This window comes from Pantherophis guttatus, chromosome 2 (genome assembly GCF_059756535.1).
Source record: "Pantherophis guttatus breed Tessera chromosome 2, ASM5975653v1, whole genome shotgun sequence".
Lineage (NCBI taxonomy): Eukaryota > Metazoa > Chordata > Lepidosauria > Squamata > Colubridae > Pantherophis > Pantherophis guttatus.
Window position 1 is genome coordinate 120,725,067 of NC_142064.1, and position 24,407 is coordinate 120,749,473.

The 24,407-nt window shown below is 41.7% G+C and overlaps 2 protein-coding genes across 5 annotated transcripts in view; both read right to left on the reverse strand.

Moving 5' to 3' along the window:
* OTUD5 (OTU deubiquitinase 5) overlaps positions 1 to 7,511 on the reverse strand; it is a 62,020-nt gene extending 54,509 nt beyond the window's left edge. For all 4 annotated transcript variants that reach the window (XM_034434058.3, XM_034434059.3, XM_060683425.2 and 1 more), the window contains exon 1: positions 2,245 to 7,511. In XM_034434058.3, coding sequence (XP_034289949.1) covers positions 2,245 to 2,829 — 585 coding nt within the window. In that variant the 5' untranslated portion in view covers positions 2,830 to 7,511. The remainder of the gene's footprint in view (positions 1 to 2,244) is intronic.
* KCND1 (potassium voltage-gated channel subfamily D member 1) overlaps positions 5,872 to 24,407 on the reverse strand; it is a 58,493-nt gene continuing 39,957 nt past the window's right edge. The window contains exons 5-7 of the mRNA XM_034434054.2: positions 23,789 to 23,884; positions 21,564 to 21,796; positions 5,872 to 9,297 (exon numbers count right to left, since the gene is read on the reverse strand). Coding sequence (XP_034289945.2) covers positions 9,081 to 9,297; positions 21,564 to 21,796; positions 23,789 to 23,884 — 546 coding nt within the window. The 3' untranslated portion in view covers positions 5,872 to 9,080. The remainder of the gene's footprint in view (positions 9,298 to 21,563; positions 21,797 to 23,788; positions 23,885 to 24,407) is intronic.

Here is a 24,407-nt window from a genome sequence, read left to right on the forward strand (position 1 = left end):
TTTATTTCACAATTTCAACAGTTTTCTAGTTTACCTCAAGCCAGGGATTTGAATCACAAATACAACACTTCTTCTGCATGTTCCATAAGACCTATCTTATAGCAACTGAGCTAAGGCGGCTTTTTGGTAATAAACCATGGAAAACATACCGACATACTGTTAAGAAATGACAATATACTATAAAGAAAGTTAAAACTTAAGCATGCTGAAATGTTATGTAAGAAACATCTTGAGTGGGGAGCGGATGGGTAGATGCTGCCTAGGAAATGATCAGATAAGAGAGAGCATAGCCCATAGCTGCATAAGTAGAGAAATAGGCTCAGAAGGGACCCTCCCTAACCTCTTCTCAGACTGTAAAGGAGACAGCAGGAGATTTGTACTTTCAGACTTGCAAGATTTCAGACTTACAATAAAGCAGAATTAGCTCAACTGATAATGTGTCTGGTTTACCTGGGAAGTCTGACATATACTTAGCAACAGCCCTATTGAGAACACCATAGGGGCAATTCATGGATCAAAAAGAAATCTGTTTATTCTTAAAATGGAAGGGCTCAAAGCTTACTAACCACACATTACATTTTAAATTCAATTAAATCTTTCCATTTGAAAAAAATCACATTGCCCAGTCTTGAAGGACAGCTTATTTAAAAACAAATGTTCTGGGTTTCATAATTAGACATAAGTGAAACCTAATCAATGTTATATAGCCATACATACGGTACAGGCATATAAATGCTGGAATCTAACTTCTGAATAGCATGCTTGTTGGACCTACAATAAGGTAGGCTCAACTGTTGAAGGATCCCAACTGTAACCCCAACTGTTAGTATTTCTTTCATCATACCTCAGTCTCTCCAATTCATAATAGGCAAACTCTTTCTTGTACAAATATCCCCCACATTGTTAAGCAGTTGCCGAATACATAACTATAATCACAGATTAATCAGTAATAATCAAGCATGGAGACCTATATTTGCAACTCCTCCAAAACTGCAGGAAAAAAAATCGCTTTTTTCTCTGACTTCTATGACTATACTTTCTCAGCCCAAAACAAACCTGCCTTTTTTTCTGATTACAATGGAGTTCTTGTTCCTTTTTTGCCCACACCTAATGTTAAAATTTCATGACCTTTTTTTTTTTTTTTTTTTTTTACTCTCAGCAGGTATAATCAATTGATGTGATATCCTAGTTGTGGTTACATAAGAAACAAAAGTTAACCATCAATCAACTAGCCTAACCAATTTGGTGGAGAAAAAAGTGAAACTACCAAAATAAGTGAATTTAATCTATTGCATGAAACTTCGGGCAAAAAAAATGTTTTGGCAGACAAAACAGGAACAAGAGATACAATATCATTATTGCTGCTATCAAAAAACAAACTGGAATCTGTGGAAGAAAGTTTTGTCCTCCAATGGAGATTGAACGTTTACCTTTTATTCCCAAACAGGACATAGCACTCCAGTGGACAGGATTCTTCTTCACATGTCTGAACCCAGATGATCCCTTTATCCTTCCATCAGTATCCCCATTCTCCTTTGCCTCACATTAGTATAGCTTCACATTCAATGATTGCCAAAGTCATGATCACTATCAGCTAAGCAGATTTAGCAGAGGTTCACTTTCCTATCCACATCAATTACCGTTCTCCTTCCTTTCAGGATTACTGTATATTAAAACCTTACTACAATAGCCTCCCCCTCCTCCCCCAATCCCCTTTTGAACCAACAACTTTCCTAAATAAAAATGGCAAATATCGAGATACGGAAAGGATTATTTCTCTGTGATGCAATCCTGACAATTTAGCAAATTATTTCAGACACAGTTGCTACCAACGCACTGAATTTGCGCACCTCATTGCCATGGGCAAGCCACCTAAAAATTAAAGCTGGTGCAACTTTTTTTTTTTTCAGTAGAAAAGAGGCATAGAAGGCAGTTCATACACCTTAAGAGGCAGTTGCAGAGGGCCAGGAAAGTTGTGCATCACAGGCTAAACTCATGGGGGCAGCAATCTGGTAGGCCAGCCGGGGTGCTTTTCAGCCACATCTCGGCTGACCATTTCTAACCATGGGGGGGGGGCGGTTGTTAAGTAAACCATTATCGTCTTATAGCCGAAGAGTTGAGCCAAGCCCCTCCTGTGGCTATCACACCAAAGGTGGCCTCCAGCCCGATGCCCTCCGTTCTTCCATGCCCGTCCAGAGGCCTCCCTCCCTTCTCGATTTTCGGGTCCTTTCGCTAGAGGGGTACCTGCTCTACGGTGGCCGGGTCCATGCTCTCGATGCGGGCTGCCGCCGTCTCGTACTCGTCTTCGCTGTTGTAGCCGGCGCCGACCTCATCTTGCTCGGGACTATTGCCTCCCCCTCCCCCAGGCCCCGCCGCCCCGCCGAGCCCAAGCCCGCCGCCGGGCCCCCCCTGCCGTCGCCGCTTGCTGTGGCCGGGCCCGGAGCAGCAGCCGCCGCCTACTCCGCCCCGCGCTTCGGCCGCTCCGGGGTCGAGTAGGCCGAGGCCGGGCCCGTCGCCCCCGGCTCCAACACCGGGATTGGGCGGCGGAGGGGACCCGGCGGGGGGCAGTCCCCAGCGCGGCGGCGGGGGAGGAGGCGAAGCTCGGGGACGGGCTCCGCCGCGACCGGAATGCGGATCCCCGGGTCCGACGCCTCCTCCGACGCCGACGCCGCGCGGGTGGGAATCGGCGCCGGGGCAGCCTCGGGAATCAGGGCCGCCTACGCCGCCGGGCCCCCCTGGGCCGCCGGGGCCTCCCCCTCTCGAGCCGGGCTGGTCCCTATCTCCGTCTCCGGCAGCCGGGCAGGCCTTCTTCTTGGGCAGGATCGTCATGGCCAAAGCGAGAGGACGGGAGGGAAGGGGGCAGGAAGGGGCAGGGAGGAGGAGGGAGGAGGAGGAGGAGCGCCGAGGGACGAGACCCCCGGGCAGGAGCCTCGCGGAAGGAGCCGCCTGCCTAGGCAGCGGCGGCGGCCAGAGGAAGACCGCCGAGGGCCGACCGCCGCCGGGTGCCCGGATGAGGAGGGCTAAGCCACGGGCAGGTTACCCGGATGAGGAGGGCTCGGGGAAGGTGGGGGGGGGGTAAAGAGACAGAGGGAGGCAAGGGCGACGTCGGGGGCGAGGAGTCGAAAGGGACGGCAGAAAGCAGAGGGAAGGTGGAGGGAAGTGCCCGGATGACAGGCTCAAGCACAACGTCTGGCCGTCCCACGGCAACTCGGCTCGGGCTCAGCAGGGAGGCGGAAGGAAGCGAAGCATTCAATCCTCAGGAGGAGCCCGAGAGGGAAGCGGCCGTCCCGAGCGGCCCAGTTTGGCTGAAAGGGCCTTTCCCCGCTGGCGCCTAAAGCTTCCGGACCTCTCGCGGTCTCCTGACAGCGGCGTCTACTATGGCCCATCTATGGGCCCGGCCTAGTGTCAACATCAACACAGCCGGCCTCTGACCCCGTCGAACTCGACTTCCGTTTCCACGCCCCTTAGCTACAGCTGAGGCGGTCCCTGGGCAGATCTTAGCAACCATCCCTTTCTTAATGGTTGAGCGGCACGTGATTTAAACATTCACGGGCCGGTAGTGACGGAAGTCCTTCCCTGAGTAGTCAGCTTTACTGTCATTTAGCTTGTTAACCCTGCCTTTTTATTTCTCCTCCTCCCCGCTCCACCGTTGACCGAGGGAGGGAGGCGGGAGCTTTTAATCACGCTTAGCGGCAGACTTCGTTCCGATAGGGCTAAGGGATATAATTACCGTTCCTCAATTCGTCAACGAATGCAAATCTCATTTGTAATTGGCGGAAATGGGCAGAGTCTTTCTGATTGGCTGGGGGGCTCTCCCGGGTGTAAAAATTGATAGGTTGAGGGCGGCTTTTTTTTTTGGTGTGCCGAAATTCTTCGATCTGATTGGTTACTGCGCGCTTCCGAGTGTCCTGATTCCTAAACCGTCCAGATCAAGAAAGTGTGTTCCGGTGCTTTATATTCGTTTTCTTGAACTCGATGTTATCCCAACAGTTGAAACTACAATTCCCAGAATACTTACTCAAAGGCCGTCCTTTCTGGGTATACCGGGAATCGTAGTCCCAACGGTTCTTAACTGTGCCGACTGTGTCTCCCAAGCATGTGAACAAAAAAACGTCCAAGGTGAACTAAACAGGTTGTTTTTCTTGAATAATTATTTTTAAAGCGAGGAAGTGAAAATGAAATTAGTTTTTATTTTATAGACGTACTTAGACAAATAGCTCCTCAACTAAGGTTTTAGAGCTTATTAAATACAATATAATGGCAACAAATATGGCCAAAAACATGGTTTTAATAGAAGCTTTCCAAAAGGGAGGTGTACTTTCCTTTGAGAGGTGCAGAGACAGTCCAGGGATGGTATGAAGAATCTTTTAGTTAATAAATCCACCTAGCTTAAGGTTTCGTTGTATTGTTTCCATTATTCATTTTGTGTTCATTTCGGTGTTTGGATTTTTTTGGGGGGGGGGGGGGGTGATTGTCTACATTAAGATAATACTAAAGGGAAATGTGATGGCAATTTTTTTTTTAAAGAAGTAGCTGTTTTAAAAGGGCATTTTTAATACATATGGCCAAAATTTCTAATGGATATTGCACACGATACTGAATTTAGAAGCATGGTTTCTGTTAGTAGTAGCAGCTAAGAAACCAGCTGCAAGTATCTGGATGACTTAAACTAGATGGCATTGAGAAGCAAGAGGTTTCTTTACTTTTGTATCTCTGGGCTGTAATCTAGCAGTGACCCAGATTTTTGTAACAGAATTTATCTGTACAGGTAAATTCTCAATTTACAACCATTCATTTAACAATGGTTTGGAATCACAATGGTGCTGAAGGGACCTATGATGTGTCCTCAAAGTTATGACTGTTGCACCACCCTGCAGTCATGTGATTGCAATTTGGATACCTGGCATTCAGGATGGTTGCAGCATCCTGCAGTCATGTGACTGGGTTTGTGAGCTTTCCACCCAGGTCCCAACAAGCAAAGTGGATGGGGGAAACCTTAATGACTGCATGATTTGCTTAACCAAAGTGATTCACTTAAGAACTGCAATAAAAATGGGGTCCCGTCACATGATAACTCGCTTAATAATTGAATCACTTAGCGATCACACATTCTGGAAATGTATGACCAGAGACAACATTTGAACCTCACTGTGAGGTGAGGATATAACCTCACTGTTATATCCAAATTATACAATTCAACTTGTTTTGTGGAAGCAGAGGACAGAATGTGTTAAAATAGCCCTGTTCAAAGCTGTGTGATATTTGCACAGAATTCCCCACTCTTTTCCTGATAACTGATTTTCAGTATTGGTATCCCCCAAATATGTTGAAGCACCTCAAAATTCCTTAGTAGCAATACAGAGCACTAGTTTAAGAAGGCTGATTTCAGGTTTTTATATGCTTAGATGTTAATCACAGTAAAAGATTTCTTGATTCAAATTACCCTAAATGAATAAATAAACTGTCCTTATTTTAAGGATGAGGTTTTTAAAAACCAAATGTAGTGATGATATACTTCAATTCTATATCCATTCATACGGATCTACAAATCTTACACATGTCTAGGTATCAGCGTAATTTCAAAAATAATAATTTACATCAGCCCATTTAGACTTGCCTTTCCATGCCAACAATGTATGCTTTAAAAACATTGTTTTTATTGAGAAAGATATTCTGGTTGAAGTTTTTCTTCTTTTTTTTCTAGATTTTAATTAGAAAATGTTTTATAGAATAATAATTTGAATAACTTTCCAAATGATATTTATAATGGAAGTGGCTGGTATATGACCTCAATAAGTCGTTATATTCATTCCCAAATTCTCTAATACCTTCCCTACATGGAATAAAAAGAGCACAAAGCTGCTTTGGAGCTCTCATCCAATGTTGTTTATTGGCACAAAACTACAACAGTGTCCATCTTCTCTCCTCAACATCTTCTCTCAAAGTATACTTCAGTAATGATGCCTCCTGACCCTCCATTAACCCCATCCCATATGCTTGACATATTTCTCCCTCAAAATACACACAATCTCCCTTCAGTCCAGATCAGTTTTGTTTCTCCTATTTGTACCCAAATAGGAACCTGAGTTGATGTGAAACTACAATTATACACATCACAAACCCACACAGCATGAGAACAAAGGGAATTCTTTTCTAGGCCAACCACTTTTCTCATTCCTGCAGGGCTAAGAACCTTGTTATATTGAGGGCTAAATCCAGAATATTCATATATTCAGGAAAATGGACAAGTAACATTGTCCCAGATTATTCCATCACCTCGAAAAGTGAAAGGATTTGTTTGCATATCAGAAACAAAAGTCAAACGCCTTGCATATGGTGAATTAATAAGTTAGAGAAAGTTCCTTCCAGGTTTTTTTGGTGACATTTTTTTTTTCACTCTTAAGAGAGGACCATTCAGACTTGTACCTTTACCACAACATTCTTGAAGCAGTACATTATCTAATCCAGAAAAAGCTTTGCAAGTGGATTCTGATGCATTGTTATTAGACGTGTAAGAATTCTCATATATACTTATGGCCTTCATTAGAGACAGATCACAGATGGAAATCTGGAGATTGGAGAAGGGAACTATGTGGAAGAAAATACAGATTGCCCTTTGCATATAGTAAAACCTGGGAATATTGCTATCAGTTTCATGAGGATAGAGAACTTTTGTTCAATTTAACTCTGAAGCAGTTGGACACTGAGTACTATGTTCTACATTTAGGGTGGTTATAAGTGAGATTTTCATTGTGCAGTTGGGCTGCTTTATTCCCAGAATGCCTGCTAGCACCATTAATGGAAAAAAAAACCCCAAAAGATTTCAGGAAAATGAACAAACTATATTCTGTTCCTGAGCTGTCTGCATGGTTTTTTTCAAGCATTTGTACTTAAAACTATCGTTGAATTTCCAGTTCCCTTAAGAGATAAAAAAGAATAAAAGACATATTCTTTTCCTTTGATATCATTCAGATCCCAGTTTGTTAAAAGTACATTTGTGATCAGCATTAAAGTGCACAGAAGAAAATTGATAGCATTTCTTTTAACTATCCGACACATGGAGATATTGCTTTACTTGTGGTGTGGGAAACTGGTGCATAAATGAACAGCAGCCCTGAGAAACAAATGGAGAGGAAGAAAGGGAGAAAGGCCAGAGTATGTGTTATGTGGGTCTGTCTGAGGGTACTAACTTTCAGCATCCTGTGGTCCCAATTTCATTGCATTCATATTCGCTAATATACTGCTGTTTTGCAGGCCTCCAGTAGAGCAGGGTTTTTTGTAATTTGGCATCACCAATTCCCATAATTCTTTAGCGTGGCCAAATTTCATGCTGGCTGAGGAATTGTGGGAAACAGCCCAGTATATGTGGAGGGCATCAATTTGTGGAAGACTGTAGGACATCTCCTAAGTTGTGTCTTAATTGACTGGTGATTTTCAGCTGTCTCATAATAGGTTATTGTTATTCCAGATACATATCCAGGAGAGAGAATCCAATATAATTAGAAAATAAAACAAACACCAGAAAACAGTCAAGATGGACACAGAACAAAGAAGCCATTCCTGTTTGAGAGAAAATCCTTTTCTGGACATGAGAGCTGGCCAACTTGATGCATGCTATGGGCCTTATGGCTGGTCTGATACCTAGAACGGTATCCATTATCCCACCAAAGTGCTTTTTCTTTTTCTCTGCCTTCTGCCATCTTTAATTCCTTCCCCAGTTATAGTGCTTGGTTAATATCAAGATTCAGTCTTTCTCTCCCTGCTTATTTAATCCAAAAAATGTCTGTAGAAGAAGGATGGCCACATAGACCATTGTCATCCTGCTCTGCAGAGTTGGTTCAGCTCTTCACAGCGTATCTTCCATCAGGGTGGCGAGATGAGATGGGAACCCAGCTATACATGCATGTGACAGTTTGCAGCTGTGGACTTGGGATCTCACTCTTGGAGGTATAATACACATGCACAGTCTTTATGCTACACAATGTGGGGAAGTGCAGGCTTCTCTTTGTGTTTGTTTGTTTGTTTGTTTGTGTGTGTGTGTATGGTTGGAATCATAGTACATGAGATTCCCATGAGGTGTAGCATTTTGGTGCAATAGACTTTTTTTCTTTTAAAGTGCAGTTTCCAAGAGACAGAACAGGTTTTGGGAGAGAAGGAGAGAGAAAGAGAAAAAGTGGCAGCTGGGGTTTTGGGGAAACTTTCAGGCTCCATCCACCCCAGTGATGTCATGGCTTAGCCAGGAGATAGAAAAATTGTTGGAAGCTTTGTTGATTCTGTCTCTTTTTCCCCTTTTTCATTTCCCTCCTTAAATCTTGCAAGCATCTATGGGTCATTGCTCTAATCACTCCACAGCACTTTCTTGACTATGCTGGGGACAGAATTAATTAAAGAGGTTTTCTCTTTCTTGAGAGACCTAGACCTTGAGGACTAGGTTTTCTGAGTTTTTTGGCTGTACATTCAGGCAACTCATCTGTCCGCCCTGGCCACACTAATGTAGGAAATCTACGATTTCACCATTAGATTCTTCTTCCTTTCCAAAGCCATGAGTGCCAAAGTCCTTGATTCCTTTCCTGCTCTAGAATCTAAAGCCTTCTTCATTTCTACAGTTAAGAGAACAAAAAATAGGAGTCTTAGCTCATCCTTGTTCACAACTTCAGAGACAAGAGGTTTGGTATTGTGAAAACTATCTAAAGGGTAAAAAACCCATCCCCCATAGCTGGGATATGTTCCTGAGTACCCCAGAGATCCATCTACTGTGACCCAGTTTTCCCTGCATTGCTCTACTCTTCTGAAGTTGCATAGCATCTGGGATCCACTTCATCTCCTCTATGGCTTTGACTGCTGGGGTATGGGAGTTGGGCAGGCACCTCTTACGTAAGAACTTCCTGTGTTGGTAGGTATCAATGTCACCCTTAAAAAGAAAGCTGATTCCCTCTGATCTCCTCCAGGTTGCAGCAACAGGATGGGGTGGAACACTGATGTGGAAGATCCCATCCCCAGATCCTAAATAAGACTTTGTTGACCAACAGGGACTCCAGAAAGAGAAAGGACCACCAACCCGACCCCACCCCAGCCTCCTCTTACAAGGAGGAGATTTTGACAGTCTCGTGAAGAAGGTATGGAGGGGAAAGGCTGGAATTGCGTACAGGTCCACCAGGGCCTCTAGGTGACGGAGGCTGACTGTCATCTGGTGTGTTGGCAGGAGGAGTGGGGATGCAGATAATGGCAGCTGTGAAGTCAGTGGTGTCACAGTTCAGCTTCAAGTTGTCGTGGGTTTTGGCATTCAAGTTGGAGCGACTAGAGAAGCAGAAGACAAAGGAAGGAAGGGAGAGAGAAATTATGAATGCAGAGGTCATCCCAGCCTCAAAGTATGAGATTCTTTAATAATAGACCTTGGGTGGACAATCAAAGACTTTCCAGATATTGCTGAACAATAACTCCCTGCTCTCATGGCCAAATGCTGAAGAATGCTAATAAACGTAGCCATATCTGGAGCTCAGCGACGGGCTGAACCACAAAAATTCCTAACAAATATTAAACAAAAGGTGCCTGTTGTACAAATGAAGTGACTTCAGACAATATTTTTCTGAAGCTGCTGAGTGAACTTTAGTCTTCCTTATAGAGCTGTGGTTACAAAGTCTATGGCAGAACACTGATTCTCCCAGAGACCTGATCCCAACATTTTAATTATTTTCAAATGTATTATGTCCATCTTCCATAATTTGTTCCCTGTCCAATCCTTGGGACAGTTTCCTCAGCTGTTTATAATCCATCAGCAAATAATCAACAGTTCAATTTAGTATATATTTAGTGATAACCATCCATTATATTTCAGAGATAGAGTCCAAAAGCAAAGCTGCTTTATCTTCAGGTTGCTTGTATTCCTTCAGTCTCCTCGGTCATCGCTTTTTTAAAAAACACATTTTATTAAACTCCAAAAAGAAAAAGAAAGATCATAACAGTAAAACAATAGCAGGCAAAAATTAAAAATTAATATGTTTCAAATGATACGAAATCACATGGCTTGATTTACAGGATGATCCCTGCAAAGACTTTAATCATATTTAGAAAGGATGAATGGAAAAAAAGAGGAGGGGGGAAATGCTCATGCTGAGATAAATGATAGTCTTAAAAGAATATATAGATCAGCAACTGGATTCACAACGTCCGCTAAGACATAAACAAACAAATCACTTTGTAGCTGTAAACGGCAATATTTACAGCTACAACATTTGTTAACAACATTGTTGGATCAGCAGCATTTTCAGGTTTTGAGACAGTTGAGATTGTAGAACAACTTGTTAAATCCTATACAACTAAAAAAACATACTATTCATTCTTATAGTTGTTATTGATAAATCAATTTGATATGCAGATGATAAGAAATGAAAGGAATAAAAATTAGAGGTTTCTATTTTGCCTAGATGATGGGGAGTTTCTTCACTTCTATAGCAAGAGTGTCCATGGATCTTAAACGAAGACTTATACAACAAAAAATAATTTTTACAATTTATTGGACTCCACTATGTTTGTATAGAAAAGACTAAGATGTAATAAGGATAATGCTTTTTAAAAAATACATGGTTTTACAATGTCCTTTATTTGCTAAATGTTGGGAGAAAGTAGTGGACTATACAAATATGACTTTTGGACAAAAGTTAAAATTTTCGGAGGATAATATTTCTTGAATTACATACTTACTACATCGAATTTGACAGGTGGACAATGTAAGTGGCCGTTCCTGGGGCCAAAAGACATATTGTAGTATTGAAAAGATGAATGTGTGGCCCTTTCACTGGATTGAAGACCTGATTACACTTGCCACCTTGGAGCAGATTGACTACAGACATAGACTTTGTATGGATAAGTATAATATATGGAACTCATTTTTATAAAATGCAGTAGGTAAAAAATAATGGTTATATAAATGTAACAGAAATAAATATACATATACTTGAATAATATTTACATTAGATAAGTTTAGACATTGTATATTGTAACTGTTAATGATATATTATACTTTCTTTTTATCTGTGCTATTTTTAAACTTTTTAAAGCACTTTTCATGTATTTTTCCTTTGCGAAGGTATCAATCATAATTATCTTTGTGTTTTATTCATTTTCTTTTTTGTTACTTTAAAAAAACAAAAACAAATCACATTTGGCTTAGCACAATGGATTCAGCCTCTGTGAAGGGAATTTCTTTTACTAAATGAAAGATTTTTCAGTCATTTGAACTACTGCGAATTATAGCCCAGCTCCACTCCAACAAGAAAGAGACCAATTATTTAACAGAATACAAGAGTGAAGTGAGGGAATTGGAACTGTACACAACCTTATCCGATAATTCCTGTTTTTTGTTCGTAAATATGTAGCACCCAATGTTTCGAGTGGCCTGTCTCACTTGTGCCAGCAGAGGAGGCATGCTGTGGGTCCCATCCAGAGGTGCGTTTCAGCAGGTTCTGACCAGTTCTGGAGAACTGGTAGTGGAAATTTTGAGTAATTCGGAGAACTGGTAGTAAAAATTCTGACTGGTCCCGCCCCCATCTATTCTCTGCCTCCCAAATCCCAGCTGATTGGGAGGAAATGGGGATTTTGCAGTAACTTTCCCCTGGAATGGGGTGGGAGTGGAGATTTTGCAGTAACCTTCCACTGGAGTGGGGTGGGAATGGAGATTTTACAGTAACCTTCCATTGGAGTGGGGTGGGAATGGAGATTTTACAGTATCCTTCCCCTGCCACATCCACATGTCATGCCCACCAAGCCACACCCACAGAACTGGTAGTAAAAATTTTTGAAACCCACCACTGGTCCCATCAGCCCAATTATTCCAGTTGGCAAGGTCCAGCAGCCTTCTCTGCTGTTGCTCCTGCCCTCTGGAATATCTCCCCCCACCCCATATGGGGTTGGCCCCAACCCTCCTATCCTTTCATAAGAGTCTAAAGACCTGCCTCTGCCAGTTGGTTTGAGGGCCCAATGGGGAAACAGCACAGTGGAGGTGGTTGATCGAGTAACAACAGGTCTCACCTCCTCCCATTCCACTCCTGCCCCATGTATCGTTAGGATTTTAATCTTTGGCTTTAATTTATGTTTTAATTTAGATATATTTTTTATGACTGTAAGCCACCCAGAGTTACCTTCTGGTAAGATGGGTGGCCATTAAATTTTATAAATAAATAAATCTGAATCAAATGCTTATATCTTGTGAGCATCCTAATAGACTTTCCATATTTTGACGTGGCTATTATGGTGGGTCAATCATTTGAAAGGAAGACTCTATTTGATCTTCTTCAAGAGACCAAAAAAAAAAAAAAAAAGACAGCATAAGTGATTTAATACAGTATATGTGTGCCAACAGGGAGGGAGGGATTGAGGAAGAAAAGTGGGAGGGAAGAAAGGAAGTAATTTCAGGGAAACTAGAGAGATGAATACGTGTGAGGTAAATTTTTCACACCTATTGTGTGCCATTCAAGTATCAGAGGTTTTAATGGAATGAAAACTTGCCTCTGAAGGCTTCCTGTCTGCATTGCTTTTCTTTCACCAGTGGTGCTTTCAAAGGAAAATTATTCTTAGCCATGCATGAGCATTTTAAAAGCTCAACCAAGGCTGAGGAGGTGCAGCTTTCAGCAGATACAGAATGTAATTCTTTCCTCATGATGTAACCCAATTTCAGAAATGTCCCAGTAAGGGATTTAACACTTTTTTTTATTCACCTCTCTTCATTTTGTAACTTTTTCTTTATACAATTTTGTGTTTATCTGTTTCACTTTGTAAAATTGTATATATTTTTTTAAAAAAATAAAGAAATATACAGTAAAAGGGGGAAAAGTTTTAAGTCAAAGCATAAAAAGGAAGTTTATCACTGATGAGGTCCAGGCAACAAGCTAAACAATTATGGTAAATACAGTTTACAAACACTGGCTGCATTCATACAACATACTAAAACTGCCATAAATAAACTAACCACATTGTGGCTTACTGTGTGTTATCTAAATGGCTGGGTTCACACAACTGGCTAAGTTGTAGGCCATGGTTTGCAAGCCACAATTAGCTGAGTTCACATCAGGCAAAAGGGCTTTGGAGTGCAATCCTCTAACATCTCTATTGTGACCCATACAGATGTCCAAGTGCTTGGGTTATAATATTTCAGACCCTGGCTTTGAATGTTTTTGTGTTTGGGAAAGTTATGGAGCCATTTGTGTGCTTGAAACTTTTCAAAGTCTTAAGCACTCATTTCACTTCTTAAAACCCCTGAACCTCATGGAGCATTTCCTCATCTACTTTTGGAATACAGCCTTGCTGAGTTAAGTCGGCTGTGGCTTTCAAATAAAGAAAGACACACACCTCTGAGTTAACCTAATGTGTACATGCCAAGTTAGGGCAATGATTAGTAGACCTTTCTAATTCTAACCTAATGACTTTGGTGATTCTTGGTTCGATACTATTCCTCTGGTGTTGCCATTCTTCTACCAGGAGGTGGCAGAAGATCCATGATTTCAAAAAATAAGCCAAGTGTTAGGCTGCAGGTCTCCAACATTGTTGAATTCAGTTCCTAAGTACTAGCCTTAATTTCAGCAAAACTCGTGTTTCTTACTCATGTCTATTTATGTGAGCCGTTTGCAGCCTGAGAAAGTCCCAACATTTCAAGGTCGCCTGATGGGACCCTTTCATGCGGCACAGACTGTTTCCCAAAATAAAATGATAGAATGGTATTGGTGGATAATGGACACGGGGTAGCCCAGGGAGGAAAAGGGGAAGTTTAACTATGCTACCTTTCGCGCCAAAGCCTCAGAACCAACTTTGCTTCTTCTGTACCTATATGGATCTATCGGTAAAGTAAAATCTTGGTAAAATAATGTCCCAGGAGTTACTTTTGCTGTATATGCCAATGGGAAAGTTGACTCTTGACTCTTGGTTCGGTACTATTCCTCTGGTGTTGCCATTCTTCTACCAGGAGGTGGCAGAAGATCCATTATTTCAAAAAGCTGTAAGAAACATGAGTCCTGCTGAAATTAGGGAATTGAATTCAACAATTTTGGAGACCTGCAGCCTAACATTTGGCTTATCATTCATATATTAAATTCATCTCAGCTACCTTCTTGAGTTGCTGACCGTGTCTCCTGCTGATCTGTCTCTTGGGTACTGTTGCTTCCATATTTCAGACCCCAAGGAGGTTTCCTTGGTCTCCTATGTCCTCCGGGTTTTTCCACGTATCTGCCCGTTTTCCCTTCAGCCCTTAGGCTGCTGGGATCCCTGCACCCAGCCAGCATCCATTTTATAGCTGGGTGTGCATTCTTCTGCCTATCTTTGCCCATCTCAGTATATGAAAGTTGGTTTCTTCCATTTCCTATGCAGTAGTTCAATTATATTATGGCTAATTCTTTCTCCTTTGAATGTCTAGTTGCATCAGAGCAGCTGAGTCAATTACTGCAAGGAGGGGGAGATGGGGGGAGAGAGATCACATTTATAGCAGTCAATCTGCAGATACTTAACTCATCCTTTTGATTGACAAGCTCTTCATTCTGTTGGAAGATTCAACAGAAATAGCACAAATGGAGCCTAGAGCAGTAATCAAAAGCCATCTAGTGCTGACACAAAACACCCATGACTGAATGCTTTTCCCCAGAGAATGCTTCTTCTGGCTCTTCCAGATGCTGATGCTATGCCTGCTTTCCTGCAATAGGTTCTTTTTCTTGCTGAATGGGTGCCAATAAGCAGTCAGCCATTCTCCCTATCATTTCCTTCAGATAATGGAAGTGGCTTTTATGTTTCTTCCCTAAACTTCTTTTCTCTGTGCTTGCATTGTCCAGCCTCTTTCAGCCTTTTCTTTCCATTCAAACCCATCTATCAATTCAGCTTTCGCCAGCATCATTCTTGAAACAGGGATGTTTATTAAAATTGTGTCCATGGAATGTTTGATAACTCCTTTAGTTAAAAACATTTTTTTTTCCTTTTGGTGATGTAATCAACTAAAGTACCATCCTATCCCCTCATTTGTTAGTGCAACTCAATCATAAATCTGCACTAAGTCTTAGATTCTCAGCAGGAATGAATCGTCCCAGGAAAATGGAAACAGTTATGTGGAGAGATGGAAAACCTCCCTCCAACCTTTTGATCTCACCTTTCATCAGTTATAGGCAGATCCCCACTCTAATGTAGCTTTCCAGAATGCCCTTTGGGTACCAGACTTCAGTTCTTATCATTCCCACCCAGACTCACACATCTGATCCCAGAACTAGGAAAAACTGATATATTTGTTATATCTTCAAGCAAGAAAGGCTTGAACAGGTCTTATGTATAGAGTAGGAAGGAGCTAGCACAGTAAAGACAAGTTCCAGCTTGGTTCAGAATGAGCTATGGTTTGCTTAAGCATGCTTTTCCTGAATAAACCAACATTGGAGAAGTTCACAAAACAATTATGATTTTGACACTGCAGTGGCTGGAGTCACACAATAGATAAGCCTTTAGGGTTAATGAATCACAGTAATTGGGCTCATGCAGCGTACTAAGCCAAGGCTTAATTAAGAAAATGTATATGGCTGCCCAACACACACTCACTGACTCCAAGACGCTTACAAAGATAAAAGCCCAGTACAAAAACCAATATTTCTGGGGCAACAAAAACCAGACCAGCCAGTTGATGGGCTTCATATCATCCTAGGCTTCACAGGCCTGTGGGCAGAACCAGTCTTCAGGGCCTTATAAAATAGTGTGAGAGCGAGAGCCAATTTTATCTCTGTAGGGAGGGAGCCACTACAGAGAATGCCCTTTTTCTTGATTCCACTAAATGGCCCTCTTAGGAGAGGGGACCCATAGCATTCCTTGCCTCCGCGCTCTGGTGGGAAGTAATATAGTGTGTTTTGTGAGTACAGCCATGTGAGGCAAGGACTCATACCATGCAGCACCTCTTTATGGCCCTAGAGGAGCCGAATAGCACAATAAAATCTGGCAGAAAAATCTGATTTTCAGCAGTGCCTCCCATTGCACTGAAATAATTCCCACTTTCCATCTTAAAGCCCTTAAGGGAGCCCTTGTGTGATCACCCATGCCCCCTACATCCCTCAAAAGTCCATTTAAATAAAATAAGTGGGACCTTAACTACAAACGATTTGCTTTATAGTTTTAGCAGGTTCCTGGTGGTTTCCCATCCATGTGTGAACCAGGTCAGATCAACTTTGATTCTGGGGAATTAACCAAGGTCAGCTACTTGCTGACACCTGCAGTTAATCACTATCTAATTAGAACCACAAAAGCAGCAGTTCTATATAATGGAATAAGTGAAAACTCACGTCTGTCCCACTTAACACAACGGGGTGTACTTTTGAGCATTGATGCATATTATTGCTGCCATAACATTGCTGTAACCCTGTTACAATATTTCTAGATTACAGGGCTCTGAATTGTAAAGAGTTCTAAAGAAAATTTTAAATTTTAATATGTTACAAACCACAAGGGGAGAGTTAATCTTGAAGGGCAGCCTATGAATAATATAATAAATCAATCAATAGAACTGCATGGCATAGATCTCATATGTATTAAGCAACTGAGAACACAGCTCATGTGTTAGTCTAGGAAGGCAAAGGGTGCCCTCCAGGAGTTTAGGATTTCATTCCCATCAGCCACCAGCAATAAGGGGAACGATGGCTCAGCAGTTAAAGATTTTAAAACCCCTTGTTTGAGACCAGGTAAGCTCCCTTTACTTGCCCCAGCTCCTGCCCACCTAGCAGTTAGAAAGCATGCTAATGCAAATAGATTAATAGGTACCACTTTAGTGGGAAGTAACAGCGTTCCGTGCCCCTTTGCCATGCTGGCCACATGACCACAGAAATTGTCTTCGGACAACACAGACTTCCTTGGCTAGGAAACAGGGATGAGCACCGCCCCCTAGAGTCAGACATCTGAAACCTTTACCTTTAGCCACCAGCCCTGATTCATTTACTTAGTTGAGCAATTGGTATAGCTCCTCATCTCACAAAGGTGACTCTGGGTGGCATACAAGAGCAATCCCTCCCCCAAACAATAGCATAATTCCTAAAACCATTACAGGTAATCTTTGACTTGTGACCACAACTGAGCCCCAAATTTCTGTTACTTAACAAAATAGTTGTTGAGTTTTGCCCCATTTTATGACCTTTCTCGCCACAGTTGTTAAGGGCATCACTGCAGCTGATAAGTAAGTAACACTGTTGTTAAGCGAATCTGGCTTCCCCATTGACTTTGCTTGTCAGAGGGTCCCAAAAGATGATCCCATGACTCTGGGACACTGCAAGCATCACAAGCACGTGCCAGTTGTCAAGCTGGCGTCCAAATTTTGATCATTGTAGTGATGCTGCAATGATCATAAATGTGAAAATAGGTCATAAATCACTTTTTTTCAGTGCCATTGTAACTTTGGATAGTCACTAAATGAATAGTTGTAGTTGAGAACTACCTGTATACAATCCACACCCTAATACATGGCTGGAATCAAAAGACTATTCCCAAAACAAAACAAACAAATAATAAAACTCGCTTAGGACCCGGGTACCTTCGAGACTGTCTTCTGCCACCAATAGCCTCCCACCGACCAGTCCGCTCCCACAGAGAGGGTCTCCTCAGGGTGCCATCAGGCAAATTATGTCAGCTGGCGACACCCAGGCCTTCTCTGTGGGAGCCCCAGCCCTGTGGAATGAACTGCCCCCGGAAATACACAAGATCTCCGACCTCCGGGTGTTTCGTTGCGCATTGAAGACCCTGTTGTTCCGCCAGGCCGGGCTATCAACTTAATAATTTTAAATTGGGGTATTTTAAATTTTTGGGGTTTTAAATCGGCCAAATCTATTTAATTATTTTAATTTTTAATTATTGTTGTGTCTTGTGTTTTTAAATTGGCTGTACACCGCCCTGAGTCCTTCGGGAGAAGTGCGGTATAGAAATAAAATTATTATTATTATTATTATTATTATTATTATTATTATTATTATTATTATTATTATTATTATTATTATTATGCTCCTGGCCAATAGACTTGTGGCCATCCAGATCTTCTAGGGGATGCTTTCCTCCGGGACAGGCAGGAGTCAGCAAGGTATTGTAGAAGATGGAGTACAAACAGATGTGGGGCCATCAGATCACTTTCCCCTGCTCTAGCTCTGCTCTAGGTCATGCATGGGAAGCTCCAGCCAGGAGTCCTGATCTGCCCCATAAAATAAGTGGCCAAAGCAGAAGGTCTTATCTCCATTTCCAAGCCCCTGCCCCCATTTTATAGAGAAATAGTGAACTTTTCTGACACTCTAAGCTTCCATGCTCCTTGCAATCACTAATTTACCTATCAATTATTATCCGCATTTCGTTCAAAGCAATATCCAAACGGGAGTAAGTTCAAATGAGCCAGTTAAACCCCCATACAAAACTGTAAACTTTGAAAGGACAATCGGGATTACATCAACCACTGTTGAAGTGAGATGCCACCTTCAGTGCGCAAGAAGAGGAAAATTACAAATACACATAGGTAATTATAGTAATTACCTTTGAGTTTATTTTATTTTTTGGCCTGGCCCCATCAGCATCCATGGAGAAGGGGAACGAAACATTGAAGATGGCACTAATGACTATATGATAGGTGTCCTGCTGCTTTTTAATGTTCATCGTGATGCTATAAAGAGAGGTGGGGCTTCAATCACATGGTCACGGATGACATCTTGATTTTTTTTTTTACATCCCAGCTTGATTTTACCCAGCTCTTGTTCTAATCCTGTTCTAGTTCTGATTTTGGAATGTAATTCTGATTAGCAAGCCATGGAATTGACCTTGGAGAAGGCATCCAGAAGTCATTAGGACAAGAGGAGCAGAAGAAGTATCAGTTAAGCTTTGGGGAAACCATGAAAAAGGAACTCTGACTGGCTTCCATGACTGCCTGGAGCATAAGAGTGAGGGAAACACAACAGATTTACACAATTCTGTTACTACAACCTAACTTAATCAAATAGAGTTCCAGTCATCTTGTGGAGCATGTTACCTGATCTGGTCTATCTTGCAGAGCAGAACTTTGGCATTCCATTCAAAAACAAAGTTGACCTGAACTTGAAAAAGAACCAAAAACGTTGTGCTTTCACTGGAGGGGAAATGCTGAACCTTCAAGCTAAGCCATTTGGCTAGTATGGATAATTCATTGTTTAGCAAGAACACCAAAGTAGACCAAAAATGTGGAAAAAATAGGCCCGGGGCAAAGTCCAGAGGCACTAATATGTCACTTACCATATTTTTTGGAGTATAAGATGCAACCGAGTATAAGACGCACCTTAGTCTTTGGGGAGGAAAACAAGAAAAAGCTGATTGGTGGGTGGATCGGCCTCCCGGAATACCCCCAATCAGCTGTTTCTAGAGGTGAATTTTAGCAACAGGTTCCTTGGTTGTGAGCTCTGTGCCTTGCTTTTTTTTTTTTTTTTGCTTTTTTTTCTGCCTCTGAAAGCCTCTGAAACAGAGCTTCAGAAAAAAAGGCTTTTTTTCTGAAGCTTCTTTCAGAGGCTTTTATTCTGAAGGACTATCTGTACTCTGTTCAATTTCTTTTCTTTGGTATTGGTATGTAGATTAACTTCTTCCGGATCTGTTGGTTATTGTGTCATTCTCCAGATTTGTTAACATAGTATGGTTAGAACCTTTACTGATTCTTCCTTTGTTGCTTGCCATATTATTTTAGATAAAAGCCTTTCAGAGGCTTTTTTTCTGAAGCTTCGTTTCTGAGGCTTTTTTTCTGAAGCTTCTTTCAGAGGCTTCTTTCAGCCTCTGAAATCTCCATTTGTAAGGCTGGGTGGGGCTACATTCAGAGTATAAGACGCACCCTCTTTCTGTGGGGAAAAAGGTGCGTCTTATACTCCAAAAAATACGGTACATTCTTGGATCACTTCCTCCATGTTGCCCTAGCCCAGGGATGTCAACTCAAGGATCCGGCATGCAGGGTGCTTAAATCTGGCCCATGGGGCCACCCTGGAAACAGTGAAGAACCAGCCCACGGTGCCTCTGGCAGCAAAAGCATCCATGGCCCTCCCGAGCTCTGTTTTCACTGGCAGAGGGTTGCAGGAGGCCATCACAGCTGAAAACGGAGTTTGGGAGCCCATTTTCACTGGCAGAAAACAAGTGATGTTGAGGTGTCCATGTCCACCCTGTCCATGCTCACCCCGGCCCCCCAAGGTCAAACACAACCCTGATCCAGCCCTCAATGAAATTGAGTCTGACACCCCTGCCCTAACCTAACCTAACTCTTACCCTAAACTTCTCTATCCAGTCTATCTATTTCTGTTAAGGCCATAACTGCCCAACCTCCTCCTGCAGAGCCCAAACAGATTTTTTTTTTAGTAAACTGGTCAAAAATGTCCTTTATGCTTCATCCTGCAGTGGATCTGGTTGTACTTGACAGCATAGCTGAGCTGCAAGTACAATCAGATCCACTGTATTATTAAACAAATCTGGTCATATTTATTAGCTGTAAAATCAGTTATGCAAGAGATGGAAGGGAAGCAGCTATGGCAATATATTATATTGCCATATATTCAATCAAACAGTCAGCTTGATGTTTAGATTGGATTTGGCATTTTTGTTCTCCTGTCAACTCCTTCCCAAGGACCTGGGGTGGGCAGATGTTTTTGTTTGATGGTGTTAAGAGGTATTGTCGCAGGATGTACCCTGTTGCAAGTAAATCAGCTTTTTTGCAATTGGGGATTTTTATCAATGCCAATGATGTTTAAGTGGTGCTCCAAATGTTTTGGAATTGCACCCAAGGTGCCTATTCCTATTGCTACCATGTTTGCTTTCTTTTGGCGCAGTTGTTCTACTTCTCTTGCAGGTCTTTGTATTTTGTGATTTTCTTTCCCTTCTATTCTGCTGTCTCCAGGTGTTGCAATGTCCACTATCCAGACTTTTTAAAAACTTTCTTAACTACAGTGAAGGCAACTAACATATTTATTATTGCAAAACTTTGGTGACCTGGAGTTCAAATCAACAGATTTAATTGCACTCTATTCTAGGAGTATTTTTTATACGTCACCATGAGGTATTTTTACATACCCTACAGATGGTCTTTGGTCTTCAGGGAGGAAGGCAGAGATGGGGAACCAGTGGCACTCCAGATATTACCCAACTAAAACTCCCAGCAGCCCCAACCAAATGATAATCATGGTAGATAAAGGGACTTCTGAAAGGTCATGAGTTTTTAAAAAATTTATTTGTTTATATTTATTTTATTTTTTAGCACTAGTGAGACACAGTTTATATTACCAGCATATCAATCTAAAAAAAACCCCCTGTGAATCTAATACAGTCAGCACTGGTTGTCAGTGGCCCTTCAGGCAGGGAACTCCTGGGGATTAAACCTGAGAATGCTTGCTTAAAATGCTTTGCTACTGAGCTGAATTTTCTCTCTATACTGAATAGCTTTGGTAATATATTTGAGCTGTGTCTCCCCCATCCTCACTCTTTCCTGCAAATAATAGATGTAATCAAAGTTTTTTTGAGCATGAATAATGCAAGTGGAAGCAATCCGTTCTTCCCACTGATTGGGTGTTAAAAGCTGTAGGCATACTTCCTACCTCTGGGGGGCAGCACTTTTCTGGCTGTTCAACATATCCAGCTCTTGTGCACTGGCATGGCTCACAGACATGGTGGAGTTGGTGAGGCGGGTGGTGCGGCGCCTGTTGCGGCGGGGGCAGCAGGAGGTGCTTCCTTGCTGAGAGGAGAGAGAGGTGCTGCGGCTGGTGCGGTAACCCAGGGGCTCAGTCAGACAAAAACCACTGTAGGTGTGTTCATCGGTAAACTCATGACTCTGCATGTGGGTGAAAAAAAAATGCCAGGGAAGGGGAAGAGAGAGAGAAGGAGAAAAATAATAATAGAGGTTGATGTGAGTGGACAAACCTATTCTTACTCCCAAACGGCCCTTCTTCTTCAAGTGTGCTCTTATCAGATTACTTAATTAATACTTCATCAGAGTTTTCCCCTAAACACTTTCTTCACATCATGTGTAATTTAATACAATTCTATTATGGCCCCTTCACTTGCCTCTTTTTTCCCCCCTCTAAGCTGAAAAACCTCAAATATTGTAACTTTTCCTCATTGCTCCAACAATTTTTAATCATTTGGATTACTTTGTTTTTGCATTCTCAGCTCGATACTCTTCTGAGAAATACTGACCGCAACTAAAAAAAGACTATGAATAGGATATTAAGAATGATGACACCATTAATTTGTATTAAGGCATTATGATTCTAGCACTTTTATTATCAATTCCATTCCCAATGACTAAAAATATAGTTTCTGCCTTTTTTCCTGTGCTGAACTGTCATTTTTATTGAAATAGTAATAAAACTCTAAGATCCCCTTCTTGGGTCAGTTACTGCAAATTCAGCCACCAACAGCTTTTTATGAAAAAAGGGTGGCGGGAGGGCACGCAATACCAATCACTTGTCTTATTTCACAGTGTGTCTGTTATCTTATTACCATTTTCTCAAGCCTGAAGATAAATTTGTCCTTCATTGCTGCCCCTTCTTGTTTTAACTATCCTAGTAAATTAATGTTGTTGCAAAACATAATCATGTTCATTTCTAATTCATTAGTTGTCAACTAGAGCAGAAAAATATAGAACATACATTTGTAAACCTGTAGAATCAGTTCAGACTCTCATATCAAATCTAGGCAGTCATATTCCAATCAAGATGAGCAATGTTAAGACAGTGATGAAATTCAGCTGAGATAAACAAAATCAAGGCAAAAGTCGTTCTGCACCAAGAGCAAATGAAAACAGGACCTTGGACAGCTCCATATGAATTCTAGTTTGATGATCACTTACAGTTTAAATTTTAAACTATATGCAGTTTCCAGAGTTATACTCAATTAAAGTGTGTCTATGCCGCTACCACCACCCCAGCTTCTGGGGGCTACAATTCAGTCTTTCAAGACCTACATAGGATCCTAAGATTTCTGTCCTGTACTATATTTTAATAATTAAACTATAATTTAATACTAAACATCAAAAGGGGTGTAACCAGGGATAAAATCCAGCAGGTTCTGGAGAACCGGTAGCGCAAATTTTGAGCAATTTGGAGATCCGGTAGCGGAAATTTTGAGCAGTTCGGAGAACCAGTAATGGAAATTTTGAGTAATTCCAAGAACCAGCAAATACCACCTCTGGCTGGCCCCAGAGTGGGATGGGAATGGAGATTTTGCAATATCCTTCCCCTGCCACACCCACCAAGCCACACCCACCAAGCCACACCACAGAACTGGTATTAAAAAAATGTGGATTTCACCTCTGGGTGTAACTGATTTAATTTTGCATCTACTGGCAATCTGCACTACTATTATCCTTGTTGCAATAAAAAGTAACAAACATTCTACCAGAAGCAATTAAACCATTATTGGGACAGAGGGGGATCTTCCCCACAAAGTCACTGCAACAAGCCTCTCCCCTTTAATGTTGCTGCTTTTATTTTGGGTGAGGTTATTCATGTTATATATCGGGGGGGGGGAACTGCCTAGAAATAAGATGAGCACAGTTCCAACCTCTCCCTCAATAAGAAACCCTCAAGTATTTAGTAACAAAAGTCCCATTATTCCATCTGAGCATCAAAATCATAGTTTACTATTTTCTAGAGTGTAAAGTGGGAAGATTGGCTCACAAGGTGTTGGACAGAAAGCAGATTTCATTTGTAAATACAAATGCAGGCTTCACCCACCAGTCCCACTTCTGTTTCCCAAATTCCTTCCATTCCTCCCTTTTTTGATTCCTCCCCTGTTTTGATCCCCCCTTCTTATTACTCACTGTAGTTTTCTCCAAGCAGTGCAAGAGATGGTGGTGCTGTTGTTCAAAAGCTGATCGGTTACGCACTGCCAAGGCATGTGCATCAGGATCTCTGTCCTGATGGAGAAAGATGATAAAGGCAGATGGGATATCTGATGGACATAACCATTCCATTTCAACAATTGGTAGCTCCAGCTTGAATATCCACATATCTAAATTATCAGAGCCTTCATTGGACACGCAAGTAGAAATGTAAAAATGGGGAAAACGCCTAAGTACATAAGGTTTAAAACGTATTCAACTTTTAAATATATTTAGATTATTGTAATTCAGATTGCAAGAAGGGTAGCCAAGTATCTGAGTGCCTTCCATTGAAAAGAAGGTTTCTGCATTTAGAAAATAATACTGCAGGGTTAGGGTGTGGCTATATTTGTCCTCTCTAATGGACTACCTTTCTGTCTATAGGGAATTGATATTTTGCAAGGTAGGAAGCCTTCCAACAAAGAATACTCCAGTTGCAATATAAAGTCGGGAGCTTATTTAAAATTGGAATTGAGATTAGAACATTTGAGGAGCACTGGATTAGACTTTTGAAGTTATTTTTTTTAAAATATTTACTTACTGTTCATATAATATATCA